Here is a 19,145-nt window from a genome sequence, read left to right as displayed (position 1 = left end):
TTTCAGTATATATGTATATAGTTATTATGTGTATCCGAATATGTGTGCCAACGTGCACAACATTGTGTTCTGTTTTTGATTTTTCGTTTGGCTTTACGCTTACTTAACACAGAGATATAGAAGAATTATTTCAATGCGATCCGGATGCAAAACCGCCTTTCTTATTACCCCTGGATGCAGGGCGAGCCGCGTGGCTGTGGATTCCGGTGTCCAGTGTCCGGCTCCAGGGCTTAAATCTAAGTGTGGGTGGTTGGAATTGTTGCAATTGAATCGTGATTTATAGTTAATTCTTGGGCTCTGTCCGTTCGATATTGGTGATTAAATATATTTGCGTTTAATTGCGATAATTAGCATGAATCATTGATGCTGATACGAGTACACATGTACGTGCATATAGTACAACTATAATACAGTCACAGACAAGCGTACAAAGATATTTGGTTTGCGGTTCTCGCTTTGCAGCTGTATCGCGCATACGTCCCGTGGCCCAGCAACATCAATAAGTATCCGGCCGTGCATGAATTATGCAGAGCAACTACACCAATAAGAAGAGCTGCAAACAACTATGGATTAAATACTAGTACATTTATTATAATTATTTATTAATACGCCTATTAATGCGTCCTATGAAAAAAAAAATTACGAGTACACACTAAATTATGCACGAGGGCTGCCACGACAGTTCTACGATTCCAGAATAGGGTTCAGACACGCATATTTATTCGGGTATTGTAAAATTTTTTTTTGTGTTACAAACTCTGCCTCTGTGAGCGCCCCATCATCACCATGTGATTTCCGAATATTGTTCGATCCCATTCGTAGAAGAGCAACAGTCGAGTCGAACAGTCAACCAGCACCTTTCAGCCTGTTCATTCTGCCTCGCAACCCAAGCCAATAGATGCCCCCATTCGGAGCTCACTGCAGCAGTCCGCTGACTGTGAAGGTGGTCGCCGTGGCCGCGAGGATCATGCGGTTCGTGGGAGTGGCCTCCGTGCGATTCGATGGTGCTTCTGCCTGCCGCCAGAACTGGATTCCCGACAGCGTCGCCGAGGTGCGATTGACCCGCTCTGATGGCGAATCGTCGCGTCGTGTCCTTACCGCCCGCGCCTGCGCCTGCGGTCACGACGACATGTACGTGCACTGCGTCTTGGGCTGGGGCTCTGTCTGCTCGATGGGCTGGATGGCGGCCCGCTTCCAGTAGTCGCGCACTGTCTCCACGGTCTCCATGATGCGGAGAAAGTTGCGGCCGGCTAGCATGGCCACGTCCTCTTCGCTCCAGTTGTGGTCCTCGAGCAGGGCGGCCAGGAGTTCCGGGTACTTGGAGACATCCTCCAGGCCCAAAGGCGGCAGCTCAATACCGTCGTAGCCCGCGCCCAGGCCAATGTGCTGTATGCCGGCAATGGCCCGCACATACTTGATGTGTTCGATGACGTCCTGGAGCCGAGCCTGTCGGCCGCAGGCCACGTCCTCCGAGTCGAAGCTGAGCATGATGAGGCCACCGTTCTCGGCCACCAGCCGCAGGATATCGTCGGGCACGTTACGCGTCGAATTGCACAGCTGGCGCGCTGCAGAGTGCGAGAAGATGACGGGCGCCCGTGTCACCTGCAACACGTCCCTGGCTGTGGCGTCCGAACTGTGCGAGAGGTCGATCATCATGCCCAGACGGTTCATTTCGCGCACGATTGCCTTGCCAAAGGGCGTAAGGCCCTGCTCCATGGGTGAGGCACTGGATCCGGCCCAGGAAACGTCGCAGCGGTGCGTCAGGCTCAGGTAGCGTGCGCCCAGCGAGTAGAAGGAGCGCAGCACACCCAGCGAGGAGCCAATCGTGTGTCCCCCCTCCACACCGATCAGCGAGGCCAGCAGACCGCGGCGGTGCGCCTCCACAATGTCCTGCGAGGAGGTCGCCAGTACCGTCTCACGCGCGTACATGTCCGAAAGGCGCCGCACGATGTCGATTTGCTCCAGTGCCAGCTGGACGGCGTCCAAGCCCTGTGCCTCGCACGGCACGTACGCCGACCTGCAAGTGACGAAAAAAGGGGAAAGGTTAGCCGACTTTTATAGGCCACTGTGTGGGGTTAAAGTGCTAACAGCAAAGCTTTTCCGAAAGTCTAACTTTTAAGGTTTTTTTTGTACGAGGATATGCCTTACGAGACAGGAAGGCAGGGTTCTAAGATATCAAATATTTTGTGTGGCATTTCCTTCATACCGAACACCGTTTAATTGGAGAGTTCTAAGGTTAACAGCTAGGAGAATCGAGTCAAAAGAGCAATTGCACTCGAAGCCCAGCAGAGAGGGAGTGGGAGACACAGCTGCATCCGAATTCCAACCAAAGTTCGACATTGTCGACCATTGTCGAAATGAAAAGCCAAATTGGCGGAAAGTTACGCTTGCGCCATCTGGTGGTCTGGGGCATGTGGCTGCACGGTGGAGTGGTGGAGCTCTTCCTCAAAATGAACTCAAGTCGATTGCCCATCAGCGTTTTTTCCCCAGCTGCAGCTGTCTGCCGCCTGTCAAATCGTTTTGCCCTGCCAGACGAAGTCTGCCCAGAACCAGGCCCAGACCCAGGTCCAGAGCCAGAGCCAGGAGGAGCGGTTGCTGGCAAAATACTGGGTGGGCGGGGCAGACAGGTTGGCTGCTTGCCCCGTGGCACACGACCGGCTGCCAAATTTTATTTTGCAGTCAAATTGTTGGCAGCTTTTTATTGCCGCGCAGGGAGCGAGGGTAGGCGGCTGTTGTTTTGGGGGCGTGCCAGCCGGTTGTATGCATCGATGTTTTGGCCCATGTGCACGGGTCAGATCTCTCTGGCCCCTGGTAACTGGCAACTGCCGGAGGCCGCCATCGAATCGACTTGATTGCCGTTTTATGTGACTTTTCAATTTTCATGATTTGGCTGGTAGCTTCATTTCCATTACGTATCCGCCCCATTGAACATGCCCATTTCTTTTGGGTATACGAAGACATGTACGAGTACCAGTACGTGTGTGTACATCCAATTTAAACGTGATTTAAATCACGGCATATTGTACGTCCCAAATAATGTGAAAGCTCTTCACCTAATGTCGGTGCTTGTGCTTGCTGCAAATACTGCTCCCTGGTTGTGGCCCCAAACGTTCTGCCCCACGAAAACTGATCATACTCCATAATCGATGTATACATAATGCAAATTCCGTATTGCTCTTGGACTTTTACTCACCAAACTTGAACGCTGACGAGACCCTGCTTGAGCCGCTCCATGTCGGTCTGTGCCCAGGCCGGCCGGGCCCACAGGGACTTATGGTCGAGGTCGTGGCTAAGGTGGAGCTCCAGGCTGCTGTGAGCGTACTTGCGCACGTTCCAGGCGTAGTTGTTGTGGCCATCGACGAGTGGCACGTCACGCAGAATGCGGCGGACGATCCTCAGTCTTTGGGCGTGCGAGTTGCGGCTGGGCGCCGTGAAGAAGTGCTGGTAGGCGAGCGTGGCCGCAATGGCCAGCAGGCAGATGGCGCTGACCAGAGTGAGGGCCACCAGCCACGATCCGCGCCGTCCCTTGTGGGCCGCATCCGCTCCGGCGCTGGTCTTGCGTGCAGCCTTGCCCTTGGCCTTTCCGGAGCCGGCCGCTCCTGCCGACGAGCTCAGCGACGTGGGTGATTTGGCGTCCAGGCCCACGATGTCGCCGCCGACCACAACGCCGCCCGCCAGTCCGCTGCCAAAGTTCACCTTAGACTTCTGTATGCTGGCTATCTCTCCGCCGGAGTCGCTGTTGGAAATGGAGTTCTGGCGGGATAGAGTACGGCGGATGTTCGAGTGTTCGGTGACGTCTGGGAGGCCCCCAAAGCCAGTTGTCTGCGAAAATAGAGAGAGAGAGAGAGAGAGTGAGGGAAATGTTTCAACAATGTTTCAATGATGGGCGGGGGGTGGCGTTAGTAGTGCATATCCAGCGCTCCAGTCGGAAAGTTGCTTCATTAAAAGAACGTCAAAGTTTTCTCCGTTGATTTTGTGCCCTAATTAAAACTGCAGCAGAAGATGGAAACTTTTAGCGCTCTGCAATATTCATAACTGGCATGAAACATCAACACGAAACTTTTTAATGAACCGAATAACCATATCAGAATCAATATAATGGCCCATCCCCCACACCCCACAGCCCACAGCCCACACACCTCACGCACCTCACGCACTCCGTGTCCGTCTCCGTGTTCGTGTTCCCCAACGAGTGATGGAAGAATCTCAGTTGTTGGGCTAATCCGGGTCCGACATAATTAAGCCTCAGTCATAATTCATAAGCCTGGGCCACATGTGTCCCCAGGTCCGAGTCCCCAAACTTCAGTCCTCGCATCTTTGGATCGGAGTGGGAAAAGGAAACTTTGTCGTGCAAAAGTTATGTCGTGGCATAAAGTTTTGCTCGAGGCAGGCAATGATTTGTTTATATGGCGACTGCCTGAGGAATTATGCCAAACTGTGTGCAAAGTACAAATCAAATCTAACTACGAACATTGCCCCGCATAGACGAGGGCGCCGAGGGAGCCCATGCGTGAAGCGAAACTGGAAACAAACTTAAAACATTGCCAGCGGCAGGACGAAACTTAGGGATCACCAAGATGGGAATGTGCTTCTATTCCAGAAATATGGATACGAGTTGCTATATTGTTTCACAGAATATGCTATGTATTTAGCAATGGAAAATTCTGCCATTTGGGAAATACTAGAGAAAATTATCATTTCATAGAAATAATAAGGTAATTAAGACTCTAATGGAATTGAATAATGAATCAGGAATAGGATTCACAGATAGCTCGAGAATCAGAATGGCAGTGCACATCTTTACATAGAGAATTTTCTTCAATGGATGAAAGATTTTCATTCATTTTCATTTCAAAGTTGTTCATTACAGTTTCATGTTTTGTTTTTGTTCTTGTTTCAAAGGCTGCTCTTGTTTGAGCACTTGATGGCTTTCCCTGGGGTGCGGCTAATTAGCTGGAAAATCGGCATCACACGGCGTATGAGCAATGTGCAGATGAAAGAGAGTTGCGTTTCTCCGACTGCCGGCTGCCGGCTGCCTTTGGTTGTCGGGCGTGGAATTAATTAAATTAAATTAAATACACCCACAAAGACAGACACTATGCGGCCAATGACCGCGTCACAAAGTGCGTGTTTCACTTCAAACTATTTTTAATTATGAATTTCAAACAGCATTCAGCCGGCATCCGCTGCCGCTGCAGGGAAATTAACCGACTTTCCCTTCATAAAAAGCTGGGGAAACTTTTCCGCGGCTCCCCGAAAGCAATAAAAACGATGGCAAGTCGTCCGTTGGGGAAAACTTTCGGCGGAGGGTGTGCGAAAATTCATCTCAATTTATTCAATTTTTAATAAAAATGCAAATATTTTACGTGCTGCCGCTGCCGTTCCACCCTGCTGCTGCTGTACTGCATCGCATACAGACATTATTTTTTGGCTAGATTCTGCGTTTAAATAAAATTCGCAAAGTTTTGGAGCCAGCGTTCGGTTAAAAGGCGCTTCATTGTACGGAACTGCACTTTTTCCGTGCGGGCGGGAGTCCTCCCACGGGCTCGGAGGTGGTTTGTCAGGGACAGGGTTACGGACAGCTGGGCGTGACACCACCACCACCAGCAGCAGCAGCAAGAGCATCGCAAAAGTTTGTTTGTCGACGGAGGTCGCATCATCGTCATCGCGGCGTCACACGCAAGAGCTCCGGCTGTACGCCAGGAAGCAGATCTGGCCACATTTTCCGCAGCTTTGGCAGGCGACAGAGCCGCAGAGCTACCCGAAAAATTCATGGACACGGACGTCCGTCCGTCTGTCCCACAGGTTTGCCATAGTTTTGAAACTTTATAATTAGTTTAGCCGAGGTCGTGTCCTGTCCTGACATGCCACCGAAAATCATGGGAAAACTACAACAAATCCTAATTATGATGGAAACATTTTGGAACTTGTGCTAGTGAAGTTAACAGGCAGTTCATCTGAGTCTGTTTACACTTCATTGTTTGCAGTAAACCGAAGATTGGGATGCATTGGGTATTCATGAGTAGTATTTGAGTATTTAATACCTCCCCATAGATCAACTCTCACAATTCGTTTGGCCCTTTCGAACCGTATACCCGGTACACAATCATGGGCGTGGTCAGAAGGCAAAGTGAGTGCAATGGAGATATTCGGACTGAAAAGTGGGCGGAGATGGAGATGGAGATGAATGATGTGATGGCGCTTGTGCGTCTGGCGGACAGCGCTCAAATTGGCTGCATTGTTGCTCCATGTTCCATGGCCCGCAGCAGGGACTCGTCCAATTGAGTTTTAAATAAAAATGAGCAGACGATGCAGCATCAGCAACAATGGCAGCAACCTGCAACACGTCACCATCACCACCGCCATCAGTTTTAGCTTCAGCTTCAGCGCCCTCCACGTTACAGGAATCAGAGTCAGAGTCAGAGCCATTCAGTTTGTAGAAAAGGCAGGCACAGGCGGCAACAGGACCATAGTCAGCAAGGACAATAGCAATGAAAGCAGCGGCACAAAAAATAGAAACAGGAGCAAGAAAAACTGTAACGGAATGCTTTATAGTTTCCGCCATTATTTTCCCTTTTGCAGCGGCAGTTTTTAGCAGCACTCTGGCTTGTGTTTTGCTTTTCGCTCCGAGAATTTAGTCCGAGACTAAAAACAACTAAAATCTGTGCCGCATATGCAGTAGCAGCAACAACAGCAACAGCAGCAACAGCAGAAGCCAACGGGTTGGTTCGGGCGACTGGTGGCACTAACACAGGGTGTGTGGTGGGGACAAGGACATGGACAGGGACAGGACAGCCAGCCCCCGTGGGGCACTCTTGTGTGTGCTGAAAAGTATTTGTCATGCCATATCTCATGCCCGCTACATACATCATGTTGTACGCGGCACTCCTGGGAAACAAAGCAAATCCATTCCATAAATATTCGCGAGCAACACTAGCGAACACCAAGGTAGACAGAGCGAGGGGACATGGGGTGTACATTGTTGCACCCCTCACCGGTGGTACGAGTGCCACTTTGGTTACGTTTTAGAGGATTCGCAGAGATTTTGATTTATTATTTACCTAACACGAGATTACCTTAAACGATTCGAGAACAAGATTAACTACTGTTGAAATTACGAGTAGTGCCGTATTTCGTCCCGCGAGGTATGAGATATGACTTTAATTAGAACGTGGATACACGAAATAACTCGTGAAAATATACTAGTGAGGAACCTAACCATTAAAAAAGTCTTGGAGGTGTGGTCTCCTTCTGGAGGAGGTTAAACAGTTCCGGCAAGGATACAAAATTCTTTATTTTAAGAAACACATTTCCTATTGAAGATAAAAATATTACTCCAAATTGTTGAGTTATGTGTTCTTATGGGGTAAGCATAAGAAGTCAATTTCATTTATCTTTTTGGGCAATTTACTCTCTTGTTTGTGTCGTGTTGGGTCGTTTTCAGATTACTCGGATACTCGCTCCTCCATCCTGGAGGCAAGGCAACTTTTGTGGCAAGTTTTGTAGACAATGCAACAAACTTTTCCACAAATTTATTGAGTGGCCATGAGTGTTGATTATGATTGATTTGCTCATGAAGAAAAACTAATGTACATGGAATTTGTGGCAAACTTTATCAATTCTCTCCCATTGTACGGGCGCAATGGCCCGTTGTCCGAGTGGTCCGGAGAGAGAGAGAGAGAGAGCGAGAGAGAGAGAGAGAGAGAGAGAAAGAGAGAGAGAGAGAGAGAGGGAGAGTAGTCACTGGGGAGCTCGCTGTGGGGTGCCGGAGTAGTCCGGGGCATCCAGTCCACGAATGCGGTATCGTTGCCCCGTCTGTTGTCGTGTCAGCGTTGGCAAGTTTTTAGTTTTTCAAATATCATTTGTCCATTTCACGCTGATGGACAGCAGCTTCGCCCTCGCCCTAGCCCTCTCCGGGTGCCTGCCCTTCTCTGGAAGCCCACAATTTGCCTTGTGGCTGCCACGTAATTTCTCCCTTCCGTGCTGGACTTGCCCCAACATCAGACCCATTCAAATGCGGCAACAGAAGGTCCGAGCCCGCAACCGAACCCGGGCCCGGAGAACAGTGCCCGCCGCTGGCATCGGCCACAATGGCTGTGTTAGTGTTTCGCATTTCGTTTGTTTGTTCTGCCGTCCCCCTGGGACGTCCTGGGACGTCCTACTATGTGTACGATGACCGAGGACTGTCGGCACACGCCTTAGCCCTGTACTGTTCATATCTATATCTGCGGCTGTGGCTGTGACTGTGACTGCGCAAGCGGATTCGAAGCGTTTTAAGTGTTTGTTAAACAGTTTAAAGTTGACGATTGGCTTATCCACACCATGGTCAATAGATGGCCGGTCGGGGGTTTTAGAATAACTGAATTATCTGATCCGAGTTCCGCATCCGCTGGGCTGACTAATGGCTGCCATCAGTGGGAAAGTTTAACTGATGATGAAGAAGTTTCCTGTGCCGCAAACAATCGAATAAAAGTTGTGTGTATCTCAAAGTCGGTGGCTCGGTGGATCGCTTCCTCGTTGGGGAAATTGGTAACTTCGCGCGAAAGTCACGTGCCCGCTAACAGAGTGTTTCCATCATTCCGACGAGGAATTTATGGAGCCTGACAGCAGAAGGCAATCACCATGGACACAAAGGAAGCACGCCACACGCAGCACCACGCGAACAATGGATGTGGCAGGGAAGGACCGTCACCATCCCATCCCCAGGGATGGTCGGGCATGGTCGGGAATGGTCGAAATTGACGCTCAGCCACATCCATCAATCAGGACTCCTTCGCAAAGACTATTTTCCGCAGCAGCGTGCGGAGAGCTTGACACTCGGGCCATGGCCAAAACTATCCTCCAACGAAACACGGCAAATGCTGTGCAGAGTGAAAAGTTTATCCACAGCAGAAAATGCGAACGCGGCAGGAGTCGGTTGTGGGGATGTCGGGATGTGGCCGTGGCAAGACAATGGACGGTCAGAGCAAACTATTGGCAAACTCCATGACGAGAAGCGACATGGATAAGGAGCGAAGGTCGCGGTAGCTCCAACGGGGCTTATGGGGAGCGTGGAAGTAACGACGATTCTGATGGCTTTGCCGAAACTCATAAGGAAAGGGCTCCGAGGGTAGCCTGCCCGGAATTTGCATCATTTAATTTATTATTCAAATGTGAACAAATGGCGCCGGCGGCCAAAGATGACAGTCCTAGCCGTGAGTAATGGCCGCTAAGGACAATTGCCCCAGCGCACTCTGTCTTTGGTTCTGCACGAGCTCGAAAGGATGCAACCGCACTGAGAGAAACTGGGGGAAAACCCCAGAAATCAAAGGATTCCGTCTAACAATCTTTAAATTAGATTTTCACCAGAAAGTAAGTCTTTTCCCCAGTGCACAATTTTCCATCTTCTCTGCTGCAGCTATGGAGTTGACTGGCTTCTTGGGTAGTTCTTTCTGTTCTCGAATTTGCGTTTGCCAGTTTGTTGTCGGTCCGAGCCAAAGCTGTGCTATCCGATAGGGATCCTGCGATGAACTTGATACGCCCCAGTCCCTAGTCTCCGATGTCCGTTGTCCGTTGTCCGCAACCCAAACAAATTGAGTTACATGCAAATAATCGTTTGTCTGGTGCTCTGCAAGGATGTGTGTGTAAATAGAATCGCTGGCATTTGTCACGGATTGTCCCCAGCCCTGGGTCTCTGCGCCATCTGTCAGATATTGACAGCAGACAGCAAACACCCACGTAACATAGTACAGAAATCCTTCCCTTACATACATATATATAAATGTATATATAAACCCTTCTTAGTGCTCCCATGACTCATATATGTAGTACTTTATTTCTTGCACTGCGTTACAGTTTAGGTGTTAAAACATCAATATTTATGGCCAAGAGCTTTAGGGGGCTCTTAAGATTTATACCAGCTGGAAGCTGGATGGCTGCCAACCACAGGATGAGCTGTGCTGTAACTCGTTGCCTGCCGGCAGCAGGATACCAATTTCTTTTCGTGTAAATCAACATATTCATGCAACCACAAATACGAGTAGTAGTTCAACATTCATGCAGTCGCATTTGCATTGGTTTACGCAACTTTTTGACTCCACACCGCACCTCAACGCAATCGCAACAGATTTGCAACAGACCCAATTTGCATATTTCCACATGCAATTTCCATGCATCAGAGCTGCACCACAGCTACGAGACTTATCGTAGCAGAATGTGCCCGGGGCACGGCATGTATGTGTATGTAGATGAGCGGTTTTCAAAACCTAATTTCCGGAGCCATAGGTTTCCCGGAGAGGGAACCTCGATTTAGTCAGTATTTCGATTCGCCCTTTGAGTGTTTTTCCCTATCAAACAAAATGGCACCTCCATTCCGGCGGATCTCATCCGGGGAGTATCGTATGGCACCGTTTAATGAGAGGATGCGGATATGGCAAATCGTAATGCCGCCGGGTTTCATGAAAGCAGCGGATCCCTATCTAGATGGAATAAAAATAAGATGGCATGGCCATATCCACATCCCCATACCGTTCAAGGCCAAGTCGTTAGATTCTTTTAAGACACAGTGTTGCCAGCCAAATCGCGGCACGCACACAAAGATCCGGCAATAATCGTAAATGCCTCCCACACTCCCTGTCTGTGTGGGCGTTGGTGTTGAATGGGAATCTTTAAGATAATCGTTAGCCCCTCCACGCACCTGGTAGTCCATGTAGTTGTCGAAGTGCATGTAGGAGCAGCCGCCGACGGTGCCGTCGCCGGGCAGCGGTATGGGCAGGCCGTTCTCGTCCAGCTCCATGGCGGGTGGGGGCGGCGGCGAGGGTGGCGGCAGATTGTCGCCCTTGAAGGAGACACGCTTGGGCTTGCTGTGGCCGCTGAGTCGCCGGCCACGGCCCAGGGTGCCCGAGGCCATCATGTAGGCGAGCGAGCCGCAGCCCACGACGGCGTCCTGCTGTTGGTGGTGGTGCTGCAGAGACTGGAGGCCGCAGCCGCCGAAGCGGAAGTGTGGCATGCAGGTGGTGGTGCCTCCGCCAGCGCCGCACTCGCTGCCTTCAAAGTCGCTCTCGACGTCCGCCACAAAGGCGGCCGGCTGAAAGCCGCGCGGCAGTGTCGCAGCTCCCGCCGGATGCGGAGCAGATGTCGGCACGGCGGGCGCCCGCCCCAGCGTACCCGTGCAGAGGATGTTTACGGGCTGTGGATGCTGTTGCAGCTGGATTGTGTTTGGAAGCTGTTCGCCGCCGTGCAGGAGCGCCAATTCGCCGCCATTCGCCCCGTCCGTTGTCAGGAATTGCGTGGGCTGCAGCTGATAGTAGTGCTCCAGGACGCCGCCTGGGCCAGCCCCTACTCCGGCAGCGCCTCCTGCTCCTCCGTCTGGTGCTGAGACGCCGGCTGTTCCAGCTGCGGGGGCCAGCAGGGCGGTTGGTATCACCATGATGGGCATCATGCCGGGCGGTGCGGAGCCCACTGCTCCACCGCCAGCGGCGCCCGCCTGCAGCATCTCCATTTGGCACATCTCCTCGTAGCTTAGAGGACGCAGGTGCTCCATAGTGCCTGGGCGTGGCCCTTCGCGTCACTTCTCACACTTTTGGCACAATACGAGTACAATTCTGCTCTGTGATTTCGGACAATCTATTGTATCTCCGGGTTTTTTCCGTGTCTGGGCCTTCCACCTGTACACACAAACATACACAGAGAGGGGCAGACACTCCACCACACTCCCACGGCGAAAGCTCTCACACACACGAGCACGTACACGTAGATGAATACAGAAGCAGACTGGGGGACTGGGAAAGAAGATTACGCGCGCGTTCTCCTGACGATTCTCACATGGCGCCGCGACCCGTGCGTTCTTTTTTTTCGTCGACTTTATTCCGCGACAGTCCTGCAGCTACTGAGGCAGCCTCCAATCTCTGGAGGCCTCTGGGCCTCCAATTCGCCGCCTCTCTGCCGCTCAGACTCTCAGTCTCCTGTGCAGCGGAGGCGCATGCGCGGTTTGGAGTCCACTCCGCTCTTGGCTCTCTTCCCACCCGTACCCCCGCTCTCCCACCGATGCTTGGCGGGTTTTGTTTTGATTCCGTTTCGTGGGAGTGGATTTGGGTGCGGGAATTGGGGTTGGCCTAGAGGAGTCGATGGGTTACCACCCTACGTCGCTGGAGCCATGTTGATTCTCGTCCGTCGTGGGAAATTAAAATTCTTTCCATCTGCCTCCCAACTCGAATACAAGATTTTAATTGCCGCTTCCCGCGAGGGGCAGTGCACCAGAAATAGTAACAGCCACCGCAGCAGTAGGAGTTGGAGTAAGAGTAGGAGTAGGAGTAGGAGCTGGATCGGGAGCAGGTACTGGTAGACCTTCGCACACCACTGCAACCAACTGTTGCCCCACCCCCATGGAGCTGATGAGCGGCTCAGTGGACAGACCTGCTTGAATGTGTTCTGATTGCATTACCGAAGCTTTCCAGCTACGGATAGCGAAACATAATGTATACTGAAGAACATATTAAATGGAGAGCATGTGTATTCCCCTGGAATCCAACTGTGCAAAGATTGCTCTTTATGGTTCGATGGATAGATTGAGTTGATGGATTAATTGGAATTTTCGACACATTTTCTTTGAAGTAAATGGCTCCCAAACATCATCTTGCGGTTCCCACCACAACAAGTCCCTGACACCCTGACAATGCTATAAAATTCATAATCGACTTAATTCTGAAGAAATTCGAATATATGAACTCGAGTACACGGTCAATTTGGTTACTGTGCACGCTGCGGATTAAAAGCTTAAGGACGGGAAGGGAATCTCCGAATATTTATTCGGAAATATGACGCAGATTACTCCATTGGCCTTTTGAGTTCTGTATTTTTTGAGCTTTAAATTGTGTACTACATGTGTAAGTGGCACCTTCTATGGCGGTCATGCCACCTATGTTAACATGGGGTATGTGTATGTCCAGGCTTTTTATTGATGGGGTAATCAAAAAGTGGAAAATAATATCGAGTTTTTGCTCCAGATAAAAGTGGCATCGGAATTTGTTTGAGAGCAGAGCTCTCCCTACCATTCGTATCAGAACTTTTATCTGCAGTCCGACAAAAACAATAACAAATTGCTTGATACTGTGGAAAACAAACAGGAGTCCCAAAATTTATGCACTAAATAAGTGAATTCAGGCAGCATCAAGATAGAGCTTAAAACATTTGTCGGGAGCACGCAGTATCGGGCATGGAAATCTAGACAGAATGAGCTCTACTGTAGCCCGCACAGTGGGCACTCCCGCCACCCCGCCACCCCGCCACCCAGCCACCCAGCCAGAGGCACGGCCACTATTTTGTTGGCTCCGAACGGGGGGGCGCACCTGCGGCGATGTTCCATTTGGGACACAGAGGTACTTGTACTCGCGGAACGAGACCCAAACCCAGCTGGAAATGTCTTGAGCAGGTTTCTGACTTGACTTTTTACACGTGCCACGCCATGAAGGGTATAAATCTTGTGAGTATTCGGTCGAGGAATCGGCTGTGATGGCATGCATTTTGAAGCTATACAGAACTCTGATTTGGTTTGACTTTGGACACCATATCTTCACTGCGATGGCAGGTATCATATAGTCGGAAGGTTGGAAAATACTTTCATATCAATTTTTACCTTTTTGTGCTGCCATTCGGTTGCTGTTGTATTTTTTTTTAGCAGTCTTCCCCCCGTCCCACCCATTCGAAATCCCTGGGAGTACTCTTGTTGCCACCGACATCCCCCCCCCTTCATTTACATTTGTTTCATCCTATTATCCCGGTTAACCGTACCGCGTTCCCACAACTGTATGGCCACCAGCATCCGTGCCCGCACCAGCACCCGTATGGCTATGGCCCCCCACCCGTGCCATTTGTCAAGTTCTGCTAGCGACTTCGGCCCGCGGCTTTTTGTAATTACACAGCCATGGAGGCCGGGTAAATGAAAGCGGCTTAAAAAAGCAGAGCGCTGGGGTTTGCGGTGCTCGTTAAAATTTGTTGCTCTCTCTCTCGCGTCCCGATTGTTGTTGGTTCTCGGATGGTTGTTGGCGCCGCTGTTGCCGATTTAGTGCAATGGCAGAACGGCGCTGGATGGAAGGTATTTCGATGGGAAATGCCAAGCGGATTGAAACAGAGCCGCCACACAGACTCGACACAGAAAGCGTCGCCCGGCCGTGATTCATGATCCATACCCTTTCGGATGCGCACTTTAATGCTTATTCAGTTTTCCCAACAATTAAGTGTTTTAATCATCGACTAGCTCCTATCGCAATAGCTATGGGTTGGGGGCGAAGCTGGATGTATGCCTCTATCATACGGTTGATTTACTACCCAAACAGCTGTGAAATATCATGGCCGGACCCCGTAGCTAACCGAACGGAAATAGGTCTAGAATATGCATACATACATATGTATGTATGTTAATATCGTATACGTATACAGATCACTTTAAAGTTGGGGCTTAAAGAAAAATACTGGTATTCTGGCAGCTGGTTTTGATTCGATTATAATTATTTTGAATGAACGGAAAGGCATGCTGAAGTACAGTACAGTATTTTTGCTCTTCTTGCTTTTTGTTTCCAATCTTTCCACAGAACAAAACGAGCACCGTAATCGCTAGTTTATCCTCACTCCGGCGGACAGCTTGTTTACACCCATATTTATCAATGCTGTCCGCAATGCGGAATCGACTGGGGTCTGGGGATGGGACGGGGATGGGGCTAAAAGTTTTGAGCAACTCTTGTGGATAAATCAACTGGCATTAGGACTGGCTGCTGCAACAAGATAAATAAATTAACTCGTTCAAGTCGGCTGACAGATGGACTTAGTGGGCATCATGGGCATCATGGGATGGCAGACGGAGTAGAGTCCTTCCCGCCCCCTGAAACAAGTCGCCAAAAACGCATGAATCCTGGCTAATTTATGGCTAATTATGACATCTTCTCGTCGAGCCACAATAAGCACCATATGCCGCGTGCTAGGCAGGTAGGTATGCGGCTGCCAATTGTCTGGCATCTTTCTTGGCGGCTCCTCCTCGTGTACACCCAGCGCGACAGAGCGAGCCGGACAGTGCTCGGGCTTGCCCCATGAATGGCTCGTTAATGAAGTGCCCTGTTACGAGCAGCTTACCAACGTAATACATTTTTATGATCGCAAACGGAATTATAACTGCCGGCCATGTGGATGTCCACAATGCGTTCTAGCTGGGTCACGAGCTATCAGGTCCTGCACCCCTCACCGACCGACACTACCCCATTCATTTTCCTTCACACCAGGCACAGCCATGCACCGCTTCAGTCACATAACGATTCGTTCGACCTTCCCGCTGGGGCAATTGCGTAGACAAACATCATTGGCATTTCGGTTTGAAGTTTCTGAGTGCCAATTAACTGGGAACCAGTCCCGTTCTCCCCACCTGAACGGATGGCGAACGCAGCCAGAGAGTGGTCCTCTGACCCTCTCGATTGGCTACTGTGACCCATACACAGTGGATATGCTCTGACACGAACTATATCTACATATGTATATCTATCTATATAGAATCCTAAAACTGTAGCAGCAATTTTTTGTTTGGGCTAAGAGTTCCTAAATCAAATTTAATTATTCAGATTTGAAGATTTATCTCTCTTAAGATTTATGATTAAGAAGATACTTTTTATAATTGTATAATTTTGTAGCTTCTATGGACTCTCAGCAGCTTCATTGGCCTGCGTTGAGTCCTGCCGTCCTGACTCTTGGAAAGACAGCGATAGCATCGTAAACTTGGTCATCAACACGTAGCCCCATTCGGGATACTTCAACCACACACAACAACTCGTCAAGGACCCCAAACGACGAGGCAGCCACGTGCCGTAAAGCTCCCCTACCGCCCGCCAACCCTCCCGCCTGCCAACAAGGGAGGAGGCGTCGCTCGGCGAGCTTTTAAATTAAATCACAAAATGGGGATAGAGCGACTTGGGCAGCAGCCCACGCAGCCCGCTAAACCAGATAAATAAACCCTTTGGCCGCAGTCCTTGGGGTCTTGCGGGCACAAGGAAGAGACCTGCTCCTTAGCACAGGACAGGAGCTGTGAGGACAGGAAGTCAGTTTGAAAGCCAGCGATGGCAGCCTCGTGTGGCGCTTGCCAATTCGGTGGCCGGTCTCGGGCTCCAAAAGGGATAATGGCATGAAATCCAGCTGAATGAAAAGAAAGCGGCAAATCATGTTAAGAGATTTAAATTGGATTAGTTGTCATGTGAGTGGGTCTGTGTGCTGTGAGGGGCTGCGTGGTTACGGGTGTCAGTGTCAGCCTGCGCCGACGATGGCTGTGAAGCCATCTCCACCTCGAAGTCCTGCCAGGGGCCCGCCACTCGCTCATCTTGACATCAATTTTGTCACTTGATTCCACCTCCTTTTGCATTTGTTTTTTTTGTGCCGTGCCTGGCCCCTTCCTTTATTTATTCTGCATGCTTGACACAATTCCTCGTCGAGAGCTTACGGCTCGAGTGTCTGTTTCTCCGGCCCTCGATGCCATTCACTCTATCTGCTCTTTCGCAGTCCCCCAGCCCCAGAGCCAGCCAGAGCCCCAGTATCTGCATTTGACAAGTCTCTCTCTCTCCTCCCCACACGAGGCGAGGGTCATCTTCCAGCGAAAGTACCTTCCATCACTGTTCATTTTCCTTGGCTCGTCCATGAGTGACACACAAGGAAAAGACGTCAGCTACGGAGCGCTCAACATCTAATAAAAATATCACGCTAAGGAATGATTGCTTATAGTAATGCAAATGATTTATGGCCACAGAGAAAGTACACGTTACGTGGCATATATATTCAGGATTTAATTTTCTTTCCAACATGAAACAATCATGAAACATCATGAGGTCCTCATGGATACCAAGCGTTTTATCTTAGTAATCAACAAGTCGGTTACGAAATAATTTAATTTAAAAAGTGCAGAACATTTACGGATGCAGGTCCTGATCCGATTGTCCCTTCGCCTAGGCTTCGGGGCTCTCGAGTGATGGCTTTTTCCGGTACTTCACCTTGGAGGTGTATATATCGTAGCCAAGGCTCATAGAGTTGTCGTAGAAGACACGATAGCGGGGCTTGATGAGGAAGAAGTTGATGAACTGGGCGGCCGGCCAAACGGTCCACTCGGCCATGTAAAGGACGACTGCCTTCTCCATGACCTCCGCTTGGAACTCCTCCCAGCTCTGGCGCTCCAGCAATCCCATGGTTATGAAGAAGACGGTGATGTAGAACGGCGAACAGATGACCTGGTCCAGCAGTATCTTGCGCATCACAGTCCCAATGCTGCGTGTCGGATACCGATAGTCCAGATACTGGTACCAAAAGTGACACACAAAGCCCACCGTGAAGCCGCCAATGCCCATGCGGAAAGTGCGCATCCTGTTCCAACCATCGATCTCCCCCACATAGCGTTCGTACGACTGCTCAATGGTGTCGCCCACCATGCTGAGGCTGATCGAAATGCCGAGGTTTGTGTAGAGCAGGTACCTCTTGCTAAAGGCGATGCTGTGACAACGATTCAAACTCTGCACCACCCTCCTCCACTGGGTCCGAGAGAACATTTACCCTACTTGTTGGCGGTCCTGCTAGACATCGACCCGAGCTTCACAGAAACGAACAATAATGTGGCAGCCTGAGATGGGCCTACTGTGTCTGAATATTTATCACTTCGTAAATAAATTCTTCCTGACTTAAATGAAAAACTTAATTGAATTCTTCCAGTCTCTTGATCCCTGAGCCCTACCCCAAGGCGTAGGCCAATAGCATAATGGTCTGATCCATACTCCTTATTATAGAAGTTGAGTTTTTTGTTCAGAGGTAGAACCGAATGAGTTTGTTTATCAGATTTTGTCCCTAGGGCACCTTGCGAGCTCCTGTATGCACTCGCCTAGAAGAGGGTACTCCTCCAAATGATGGAATGGCCATATTATCTAGAACTTGAACCGTTAAGCATTGACAAAGTTAGATAGAGATACACATGGTCCCACTGCTGGGAATTCCTACGTTTGGTGGACACATCGGGAGGCCCTGGAATCTGCTGCTTCAGTGTACGCCGTGTTCAGTCGTGTCCAAGCTCACGCTTCCTATGGGTATGTCTAAGCTTTTCTGTTCTCTCCCTCTCATATTGATCCAGATACTCAGCGAAACTTAAGGCAGGTGCTAAGCCCAATTCAAGGCTGGAAGGAAGTCAAAAGTCCAATCAAAATTCCAATGTAAATGCTGCAATTCCCATTAAAGTAAAACTCAAAACTGTGTGTTTCGAAAAGGAATCGGAAAGGTGTTGCAGGATTAGGGCGAGTCCTCATTTAGGTCGGAAAACAAAGAACAAACAGGCAATGAAATCAATTTGGCGTCAGAAACTGGAAATGAGTTTTGGGAGGGGATTTGCTGAGGTTCCATCCGGAATCCCACGCACAAAGCCGCGAACACACAAGCACAAAGCGCCCTGGGCGAGGGATAGGGCTCGGGATAGCCACTGCCGTTGAAAGGATCAAAAAGGGTTGCGCATAAAAATCGCTTCGCTCGGCATTCAAATGAGGATGCTCCTCCACACATTTGTTGCTCTGCAAACCCATGCCTTGGGTTCGAGGCCTCCAGCGCCCGGCTGGGTGTCGGGGAGTTAATGCTGCCAAATCATTCGCACGCGATTCCAAACCGCAGACCGAACCCTTCCCCGTAGGGAAATCAATGTGTGTGTATGCATATGGAGGCGGGTCCTGGTCCCCCACTATCCCTTTCCCCCTTTCCCCGTTCCCCTGTCCCAACCTTCACGCACTGGGCTATGAATTGAAAAATATTTACGGCTTTCGACATTCTGCGCTAAAATCCAATTTTATTTTTATATTTTGTCGAAAATCCGCCATAAAACGAGGCTACGCCACAGTGACACCCTCGCCCATGGCCCATCGCCCGTTTCCGGACTCTGGAGGCCGCCGTCTCCCCCGGCCCCCGGTTGTCAATTCAAAAGCGGGAACCGTAAATTCGGCTTTGCATCTTGTTTGCTGCCTGTATCCTGGCTCCCCTGTATCAACTCTGCTCTGGCTCTGACAGGAGGTTAGAATGCCATGCCACCGCCACGGGCAGGGGAAGGGACAGGGACAGGGACAGGGGCATCTGTTTCATTAGCTCGGCCTGCGCTCGACAGATGAATCTACCGCCGAATC

General features: G+C 50.2%; 2 protein-coding genes across 3 annotated transcripts in view; both read right to left on the bottom strand.

Moving 5' to 3' along the window:
- Window positions 1-951: 951 nt before the first annotated feature.
- The window catches only part of LOC6595936, an 81,528-nt gene continuing 63,334 nt past the window's right edge, over window positions 952-19,145 (bottom strand). The window contains exons 1-3 of one of the 2 annotated variants that reach the window (XM_026989754.1): window positions 10,676-11,854; window positions 3,194-3,822; window positions 952-2,017 (exon numbers count right to left, since the gene is read on the bottom strand). In XM_026989754.1, coding sequence (XP_026845555.1) covers window positions 1,120-2,017; window positions 3,194-3,822; window positions 10,676-11,521 — 2,373 coding nt within the window. In that variant the 5' untranslated portion in view covers window positions 11,522-11,854 and the 3' untranslated portion in view covers window positions 952-1,119. Of the gene's footprint in view, window positions 2,018-3,193; window positions 3,823-10,675; window positions 11,855-19,145 lie in introns of those variants that run through there. The other variant, XM_026989753.1, reaches the window with a different exon arrangement.
- Window positions 16,778-17,587, bottom strand: LOC6595938 (mpv17-like protein 2). The gene has a single exon (XM_002020952.2). The coding sequence runs from the start codon at window positions 17,541-17,543 to the stop codon at window positions 16,950-16,952; it is 594 nt and encodes a 197-aa protein (XP_002020988.1). The 5' UTR covers window positions 17,544-17,587; the 3' UTR covers window positions 16,778-16,949.

This window comes from Drosophila persimilis, unplaced genomic scaffold, assembly GCF_003286085.1.
Source record: "Drosophila persimilis strain 14011-0111.01,24,50 unplaced genomic scaffold, DperRS2 tig00000431-arrow-pilon, whole genome shotgun sequence".
NCBI lineage: Eukaryota > Metazoa > Arthropoda > Insecta > Diptera > Drosophilidae > Drosophila > Drosophila persimilis.
Note: the sequence above shows the minus strand (reverse complement) of the source record. Positions and strands in the feature narration are given on the sequence as shown.

Excerpts from the sequence above, each read along its gene's own strand:
- LOC6595938 (XM_002020952.2), bottom strand. The coding sequence starts at position 17,543 with ATGTTCTCTCGGACCCAGTGGAGGAGGGTGGTGCAGAGTTTGAATCGT.